The 10,296-nt window shown below is 30.2% G+C and overlaps 1 protein-coding gene and 1 pseudogene across 2 annotated transcripts; one reads left to right on the top strand and one right to left on the bottom strand.

Annotated features, from left to right (window-relative positions):
• Positions 1-451: 451 nt before the first annotated feature.
• Positions 452-3,983, top strand: LOC145116543 (uncharacterized). Its single transcript, XM_079052884.1, has 3 exons — positions 452-627; positions 3,187-3,263; positions 3,459-3,983. The coding sequence occupies exons 1-3, from the start codon at positions 490-492 to the stop codon at positions 3,877-3,879; spliced, it is 636 nt and encodes a 211-aa protein (XP_078909010.1). The 5' UTR covers positions 452-489; the 3' UTR covers positions 3,880-3,983.
• A 333-nt stretch (positions 3,984-4,316) lies between these two features.
• Positions 4,317-7,072, bottom strand: LOC145112058 (putative alpha,alpha-trehalose-phosphate synthase [UDP-forming] 7 pseudogene; annotated as a pseudogene). Its single transcript, XR_013710430.1, has 3 exons — positions 5,085-7,072; positions 4,717-4,990; positions 4,317-4,634 (listed from the first exon to the last, which is right to left on the bottom strand). The product of XR_013710430.1 is annotated as a putative alpha,alpha-trehalose-phosphate synthase [UDP-forming] 7 pseudogene (transcript).
• Between the last annotated feature and the right edge of the window lie 3,224 nt (positions 7,073-10,296).

Genomic DNA, 10,296 nt, shown 5'->3' with positions numbered 1-10,296 from the left:
ATATTTTTCTTTTTTTTTAAACGGCAAATCTAATCTACTTCTAAACTACACCTTAAATCTACCTATGTCCACGACGGGACTTGAACCCTCAACCTCAAAGATGGAGGACAATACTGGATACCGCTGGGCTAGAAGCCCTTTACAAAAAACATCACATATTTCGTATAAAAACCACTTTGTTGAACCGATTAAAACAAAAATGGAATATTGTTTCATAAATGTGCATTTAACCATTTTTTAAACACAACATGATCATCCTTAAGAGAAAAATCTCGATGATATTAAGAGAACCCCATAGATTCTATAGAATAAAAACAACATTATAATTAAGAAAGAATCTCTCAATTAAGTGGGAAGGACATAGAATAAAATTTCAAATCAACAACAAAAGAATGAAGGCATATATACTTGGAAGAGGTAACACTCCTTCAAACACATCTTATATAAACTTTTAATAGGAAAATAAAAGATTTACATGTCTCTAACATAATGAGCAACCACAACAATATCAATACTCAACGGTCTTTGCGACTTGCCAACGATGCAAATGCATGGTACAACAACGGTGGTAGGGACTCATTTTTGGACATTATATCTCCACCATCGCGCCTTTTTCCTCATATCCTGGTTACTATTCTTCTCTAACATATCCTTAGAGAAATATTTTAGTGAAATTGGTATCTCATTTTTTTTCTTTCTTTCTTGTGGAAATATTTAATTTGGACAAACACGATTCAAATTTTGACACCTCCATGTTATTATTAGCAAATACAATCATTTTTGTCACGAATTAGTGTTTGGTATGTGAGTTGGAAAAAGAATTGAAAGTGATTGTTTGTATTTTGTTTTTTAGAACCACAATATATAAAAGAAAAAACATTATCTAATAAGAAGCTAGACAAAAGAGTACAAGTGACAAGTTACAAGTCATCTAAGAAGGATTTCATAAATTGGACCAAATTAACCTTGGTCGGTTATTTCTATGCTAGTATGCTTAACCCAATTAAATGAAAGGGAAAACCTTATAAAAATCCAATATATTTTCATTTAATTCTGAAAAAAACCAATATATTTTTTAGTCCACTAAAACTTTTATTTTTTCTGAAAATCTTATTTAAGTCTTTCTGGTCTTAGAAAAACCATATCTATTTTCATCTAAGCATTAAAAAAACCATTATTATATTTTTTTAGTACATCAAAACCCTTATATTTTTTTGAAATTTTTTAATCTAATTGATTGTTATCATCAACCCTTTGAGAATCGTCTACCTAGCATTTTTGGCTATCTTGGTATTACCGAATTCGAAGCTTTAAATTAGACATTTAAATGATATATATAAGGGTTTTAACGTACATAAAAGTAATATAATGGTTTTTTTTTAAGTATTTGATGAAAATAAGTTGAGTTTTATTTTTCTAAGTTTTTCCCTAAATGAAAAAATTGCTTGTATTTATAAGCCTAACCAGTGAGGAAATTGTGATTTTTTTAGTTTTCTTAATTTCATTCTTTAGCAAATGGTGTATTTTATATGCCATGAGAAAGAGTGAAAAATTGCAATATAACATATTTTCTTATCTATGTAGTATTTGTTGACACAAATATAATTTCATCTCTTAAATTAATTAACATATTATTTTCTAAAAAAAACTAATAACATATATTTTATTGTATTCTTATTTGAGCTTTGATAAGTTTTTATTACGTGTAATGAGTTCTATATTTTTAAATAAACAATTTATTGTTTATATTTAAAATAATATCTAAAATAAACTTAATACTAAACATATTGAAAAATCTACTAAGAACTCTTTATGTTTAGGACTCATAACCGATTTTGTCATTATCTTTTTTTAGTCAATTAAGTCCAAAAAACCGAAAAATATATTTATTTTGACTATTTTACCCGGTGAACAGGTCATTCAACTTTCAAAAATTACACTTTTGACCTAAATTTTAAATTTTATTACAAATTTTGTCCAAAATTTATACTTTTTGCCTAGATTTCAAAATTTTGTTACAAATTCATCCTAAATTTAGTTTTTTTACATTTTTTTTTTCAAAATTTTGTTTCAAATATGTTTTTTTGCTTTATAAAATCATATTTATACAAACACCTATTTTATAATAAATGCAATTGTATACAAACATATTTTTATAAAAAAAATTATACAAACACATATTTTATAAAAAATTATACAAACACGTTTTTATTAAAAATATGTATACAGACACCTATTTCATAGTAAAAATAGTTGTATTAATTTATGTGCACAGAAATAGGTGTTTGTATATATTTTGTTTTTATAAAAGTGTATTTGTATATATTTTTTATGCACACCTATTTTATAATAAATACATTGTATACAAGCAGGATTTTATAAAAAATTTATACTAACCCGCTTTTATAAAAAATATATCGAAACACGTTTTTATAAAAGAAATGTATATAACACCTATTTGTGCATAAAAAACATAAATATATACAAATATGTTTACTATAAAATTGGGGTTTGTATACATTTTTTTTATAATAACGTGTTTGTATATATTTTTATAAAACACGTATTTGTATGCATTTTTTATAAAAAAAATGTTTATATACATTTTTAGGATGAATTTATAACAAAATTTTGAAATCTAAGCCAAAAGTGTAAAATTTTGACCAAGTTTGTAATAAAATTTAAAATTTAGGCCAAAAGTGTAAATTTGGACCAAGTTTGTAATAAAATTTAAAATTTGGACCAGAAGTGTAAATTTTGGACCAAGTTTGTAATAAAAATTAAATTCTAGTCCAAAAATATAATTTTTGAAAGTTGGATGACCTGTTGACCAAATAAAAAGGTCAAAATGAATATATTTTTCGGTTTTGGAACTTAATTGACTATAAAAAAAAATAAAGACTAAAGCGGTTATGAAGTCTAAACATAAAGATTTTTCAATAGATTTTCTTTTTATATACAAGATAAAAACTCATATGAAAATTCGTCCCATTTTTGTATTCCAATCAAGTTTGATTGTTGGATGTAATACCTAATTTCATTAACTTATTTATTACGTTACATTATTTATTATAGTACTTACTCATTATATTTTATAAATCCAAGCAGATAAACATTTGTGGATAAATTATTTTAGCGTGTCACTTTTAAATCACCCGAATTATACATAAATATTTCATTTTGCAGAATGAGAGAGTTGGTATTGATCCATGGTTGTGGTCCTTCGAGAATAGAATCTTCACTTTACCTTCCTCCATAATGAGGTGATCCCCTTTCTTATAGTCTCCCATATTAATCTTTTAATGACTTTTTCCCTCTTTTTACTACTTGATATGGAAATATATTGAGCTCATATTTATATTTTGATTGTTTTACTTAAAAAGTTATAAGATCATCATAGCAATATAGTTTTTTAAATCGTATTTACCATACCAATTGTTGAATGCAAAATTTTACAGTTTTCCACAACCTCGAATGCGTCTTGTGGTGTTGCAAAACAATTTGGCAAACCACACGAATTTGAGGTCAAGAGAAATGGATCGATCACAAACACAAACACAACTACAAACACGTGATTCAAACAATCAAACAAAAGCTTTAGAGAAGCTTAGGAAAGAGATTTACAATCCTATTCCAAAGAAGATTATACAAAGGTTGGGTAGGTTTTACTCTGAAAAGGATGGTGGAAAGACCACAAAAGAAGTATACAAAGAAGATGATGATTATGATAATAAAAGATGTGTCATATGCTTAGAAGACTTCGAAGCAAAACAAGTGGTGATGGTGACACCGTGTAATCATACGTTTCATGAGCAATGTATCTTGCCTTGGGTGAGAACCCATGGTAGATGCCCGGTTTGCAGGTTTTCTTTTTTGTGAAAGGACTAAAGAGTGATTTGAATAACCCTTAGCAGAATTCTAATTATAGCATTGTACTTTGAAAAATCTACACAATTATAGAATTATACTTAAACTTTTCTTTATTTAAACCCAAATAACATTGTACTTTAATTTTTTTCTTTATTAAGACATTATAATACTGTCGAAATATCTATCCAATCATAGCAGTGAAAATTCCTTTATATTTGGACGACATTGCTATAAATTATTCAAATAATAAGAGGAAACGAAAGCATAATGCTACAATAAACAAATCAATGAAAGAAAAGTACACTAACTACCACTTCTTGAAAAAAATACACTAAACCTGCAACCTCATCTATGTAAAAGAATGTAAATAGACACATAATATGCAACTATTCAATAAAAAAAAGAATAATAATAATTAGTACTAGTTTTAAAAAAATGAAATTCTTTTAAGGATAATGGGACCCGTAATTTTCATCTTCAGATAAAGCGGGAGAGTCAGTAGCTTCAACCAGACTTGTAAGCATTAAAATAACTTCATTGGTGTCATCAAGATAATATTTTGCTTTACTTGGTTTTTGTCCAACTGTGCATGCAAAAACCACAGTATTAACAGAAATTATATTTCTTGAAATTGCATTCCCGATTATTTCAAACATATCTTCATCAGATCGATCATCACCCACACAAAGCACAAAATCAGCTTGTTTCCCATTTTCAGCCATTGATGTGAAGATCTTCTCCGCAACAAGACCTTTACTTGCTTCCTGCAACAAAACAAAAAAGATCAATATTCAATACACTTTCAAAATGATAACAGGAGAAAGTGAATTAGGACAAAGGAGATGCCTGAGGTTTGACTTCAACAATATATTGACCACTTTTAACAGCAACAGGTTCATTTGCCAAAACACTTTCAAGATGATCAAGCATCTCTTTTGCTTGAGCAAATCCAAACCCTGGATCTGCATCTCTATATTGCCAAACTAAAGCACTTTCTTTAGTTTCTATAGAAGATCCATCAGTTGATTCTGTATATAGTTTCATCACAGGTTTAGCCATATCCATCCATCCAAAATCACTACTCTGACCACACGTCTCCCACTCCACATCTTGACACCACCTGAAAAAAAACCCCAGGGGCATTTACGTCCTTTTCACAGACCAAAGATACAGATAAAAACTACAAGAAATAATGATAAATTGATAATACTAACCTTATAAAGTAGCCATGTTCAGCTGCAATTCCAAGCTTCCTACATGGAGAAAAAGCCCTACTTAAACTCTCCCTACCTCTTCCACTAACAATAAAAACCGTATTATTCATATCACCAGAAAGTCTATTCAGAAGTGAAATAACTTCTCTACTTGGTGTCTTAATGATGGAATTTTGAGGCATTACAGTTCCATCATAATCCAACAAAATTGCCCTTCGTTTAGCCTTTAAGTAATCTGATACAATATCATCTATTGAAAGCTTCCTGAAATTCGGATCAAGACTCACAACTCTAAACCCAAACCCTAAACCGATTCCCCAACATCTTTTCCTAAAATGATCTGCACAACTTCTTTCCATATCTTGCAAGAAGCTTCTAGACCAATAAGCCACATCATGTGCACTCACATAACAATAATGTTTCTCATGTCTCATTTGTTTCTCAGGTTCTCCCATTGATATAGCTTCATTCATTGCTTCAACAGTTGCTTCAACATTCCATGGATTGATACGAATTGCACCACTCAAAGAAGGAGAACACCCCACAAACTCCAACACCACCAACATGCTTTTCTTGGGACCAAAATCGGAATCGGAATCAGAATTGGGAATTCCTTCTCGGCATACGATGTATTCATATGGAGTTAAATTCATTCCATCTCTTACAGCTGTCACCACTACACATTCAGCTATGCTGTAGTAAGCAACCCTTTCACCAACTGACAATGGTTTGTCTATGTAAATAATTGGTTGATACCCAGGTTTACCGAATTCTTCATTTATACGTTTACAACTTTCTTGTATTTCAACTTGTATTTCATCCAAATCTATGCCACCTTTACCTCTAGTTGGATTAGCAATTTGGATAAGAACAACAGTTCCTTGCCAAGATGGATGTAGTTTTAGCATTTGTTCCATTGCTAAGAGCTTCAGATTGATGCCTTTGAAGATGTCCATGTCATCAACTCCAAGCAACACGGTTTTTCCTTCAAATTGTTGCTTGAGTTCTTTGGTTCTTGATTCTTTATCAGCAAGTTTCATCACGGATTCTATTTGTCCCATGTGGATTCCAACTGACATTATCTTGATTCTGATTGTTCTTCCGTAGTAATCTAATCCTATATACCCTCTTTTTGATTGGTATTCCAATCCAAACATCCGACTACAACATGAAAGGAAATGACGGGCGTAATCAAAGGTGTGGAATCCGATTAGGTCAGAATTGAGTAGAGCTTTTAGGATTTCTTCTCTAACAGGAAGTGTTCTGTAAATTTCGGAAGAAGGGAATGGGCTATGGAGGAAGAACCCCATTCTTAAACGATTAAATCGTCTTCTCAAGAAAGTAGGTAACACCATTAGATGATAATCATGGATCCAAACAAAATCATCTTCGGGATTTATGATTTCGATTACTTTCTGGGAAAACAATTTGTTTGCAGAAACATAGGCTTCCCACATAGATCGATCAAATCTACCTCCATGATCAGCTGAAATTGGTAACATGTAGTGAAAAAGAGGCCACAACTGCTTCTTGCAAAAACCAGTATAGAACTTTTCAATGAGGCTAGGAGGAAGAAAAGTTGGGACACAACTGAATCTTTCCAACAAGCGTTGAGCAACATCATCTTGTTCAATGCCATCAACATCGACATTTAAGGAGCCAACATATAGAACTTCCATATCATCAGGAAAACCATCTTTGAGTCGTAGAAGGAGAGAGTCGTCATCCCAAGTAAAACTCCAACTTTTATTATCAGGTCTTCTTTTGGCTTTCAGAGGCAATTGATTTGCAACTATAATGATTCTATCCATCGAAAGTGAAGAAGCGTTATCAGATGCAACACTGCTTGCCGGCTCATCGTCAAATTCGTAGATACTTCCAGGAACTGTCATAATCCTTGGCAGCTTTCGCTTGTCCCTCTCTCGCCCCATTACAGGGAAATTACCAGAAGTCAATTCTAGAAGATTAGTATATGACTTCGACTGCATCTTTATCTTTCTACCCCTAATGATTCCAACCTAAAAACAAAAACTTCTTGGAAACCTCCCAATAGGGTAAATTCCAATTATTATCTGCCAGGAAAAAGAAAATCTCGCTTTACATATAAACAAATGAATTAACATTGTTAGGAAAACAGTTACATGCAATCGACATTATACAATACAACAAGTTTTTGAAGAAACAAAAACGAGCTAAATCAACAAGATCTTTAGATCATACAAACTCCAAAATGACAATTAACACTGTCTCGATGCGAAATCATTTGAAATCAATCATATTAAATTGGGCTATGAAACTTACCTGCAGTAATTTGAGAAGTTTCCGACACTTTATATTATGATAGTCATGAACAAATTTGAGATCGAAGATCAGGGTATGTGTCTGAGAGAAGTTTGAAGGTGATAGAATTTCTAGGATTCGTTCATTTATGGGTGTAATTTCAAAAATAGTAATAACAATAATACCATAATACCATGTATATGATGTACATTAAATACGTACAAATAAAGACATGGATAAGGTCCTTCACTCCCGTCGTTATGAAAATATATTAATTTAAAAGTTGTCTTAAAATAACATTATCATGATTATTGTGTACAACAAAGGATAAACCTATCAATTTTATCAGAAAAACTTTGTAAGACTGTAATTATCTTTTATATGACATTGACTCGTCATGAATGAAACAATCATATGATGAATAATAAAAAAAAGAACAGTAATATATATTTTAATTCAATAAAAAAATTTTCTTATATCACACATAACTTGGATTTTTTTTTATATTTTTTTTTGGTTAGTGGAATTATTATGAGGAATCATCAAATTGTAATAATAATTTGATTGTGAACTACTTGTTATTGCCGTGTTTTTAAACATGTAACTTTTTTAGATTTACCCCTAAATTTGGAGAAGCTTGCTAATTTAGGTTTTAGCCGGTTTTAGTCACAATTTGGATGACCACCCCCTTCTAACTAATTCTAAAATAGTTAGAATGTAAATGAAACATATCCTTCACTCTCGCTTTCAGCATTTCCATAAGAGGGGATCGATCAAGTTGATTGAGTTGTCCTCTCAAAAGAAAAAACTTGCTAGATCACATCACATCGCAGTGCTTACACCTCTCGCCTATCGAAGTTTGGTTTGAAAACCTCGTTTGAGAACTTGTAAAGAGAAGGATTTCCTGCGGGACAATAGTACTTCAATACCAATTTAGCTGGAAAGGTGAAATGAACAGAAATTTTGGGAGAGTGTCTCAACTTGAGAGCTCTTAAGGTGGACGAAGCCATTGGAACGTTGTGGTAGACGGATGACAGGACCATCGAGATGATTCCAAACAACTAAGGGTACCACCAAAATTGAATTTAAGCGGGTAGGACAACCCACATATTTCCTTCTCATTTTTCCCGCACTTTATGTCATTCTTTACTCCTTTTGACCGTTAATATATATATATATATATATATATATATATATATATATATATATATATATATATATATATATATATATATATATCTTCACTTTTTTACCAATATGAATATCAATATTCATCTTCTAAAACAATCACACATTCTTCAATTTCATTTATTTTCTCTCTATAGTCTCATTAAACTATTTTAAGAAAATGAACCCAAACGTTCGGAAAATAGTAATGGAAGAAAATCTTTATGTTTCATCTTCATCCGACGATGAACCGATTCATGTTGTAACGTCCGAAAAATACTACGTAAAAATTTTGTTTTGAATTCAACCAAGACATTCATTCATTACTTCCAGAAAGTATTCAAGTACCAAAAGTGTTTCTAAACAACATCAAAGTAATGGTAAAATCAAAAGTGCAAAATATCCGGTAGATGTGATGCAATCATGTCGGACCATTTCCTTTGGAACTGGAAGTACCTTATGTTAGATAGTTATGAGACCACAATCATATATATATATATATATATATATATATATATATATAATGTTATCATTAAATCTAGTTATTATAATAAGAATATAAATTATTGAATGCCAATTAGACATGCCATTTCATTCAACTATCCCATTAAACTATGCATAGTGGATGCTCTTATTTACTAAATCATTTTAAACGTTAAATAAATTATTTACCATTTAATGACAAATGTAACATGCTTCACAATCAAAATATGTAAAACAATGCAATTAATATTATCACATGTGTAAATTGTAAAATAACCTTTTCAGCATATATTAATTTTATAAATCATGATACTCACATCTTATAAGTTGTTTAGAACTTTTATATATAATTCGTACACATATTTTCAACTTCACAAAATCACCCCTTCATAATGCAAATAAATAATTCGGTTTATATATATATATATATATATATATATATATATATATATATATATATATATATATATATATATATATATATATATATATATATATATTAGAGAGCCACTAGGTCTGTTCACTTTATCAAATTCATAATACTTTTTTTTCACCTTTTTTACAAGAACAAAATAGCCAATTGACACAAGTGGCCCATTAACTCAAATATTATGCAATACATTTGTAAAAGACATCTTATTTGTCGGGAATGCTTGGAAGAAGAAGTGTGGTTATGCACAAAGTTTAGGTAATATTTTACAGAGCCCAAATAAATATGATAATCTATGTTTTAGAATTTCATTTAGCTTTTTTGATCCAGTAGTTCAATATATTTTTTTTGAACAGCCAAATATTATTAAAATGAGACTAGGAAGAAGCTAGAAATTAAAAAGAAATAGCTAGAATTGAGTTTTTAAGCCAATCAACCCAATTAGTTTTAGTTTTAAAATTTCTAGAACTAAACCAATTATAAGAAAAATCAACTATATCTTCAAAAATCCGGTTTTTAATCGGATTAGAATCTCCAAAAATGATATCATTACGATATCTCCAAATCACCCATAATGTCGTTTGAATAATAGTCTCCAAAACCGTCTTTTTATTATCCGAGATCGAAACCGTATCCAACCAAAAAAATAGATCATGTAGTATATCCACACCCGGAAGCACCAAATCCACCCATCTAAACACCCTTTGCCAGATAACATAAACTTCTTCACATAAAAAGAAAACATGATCTGCATTTTCCACCTGTTTATCACATAATGGACAAAGCAACGAAGGGATATCCAAACCTTTGATGCTAAGATTCCACCTGGTAGGTAACCGATCAATTAACAAT

The sequence above is a fragment of the Lactuca virosa genome, chromosome 5 (assembly GCF_052849685.1).
Source record: "Lactuca virosa cultivar CGN04683 chromosome 5, Lactuca_virosa_CGN04683_v6, whole genome shotgun sequence".
Taxonomy (NCBI): Eukaryota; Viridiplantae; Streptophyta; class Magnoliopsida; order Asterales; family Asteraceae; genus Lactuca; species Lactuca virosa.
This window is presented reverse-complemented; position numbering and strand designations above follow the sequence as displayed.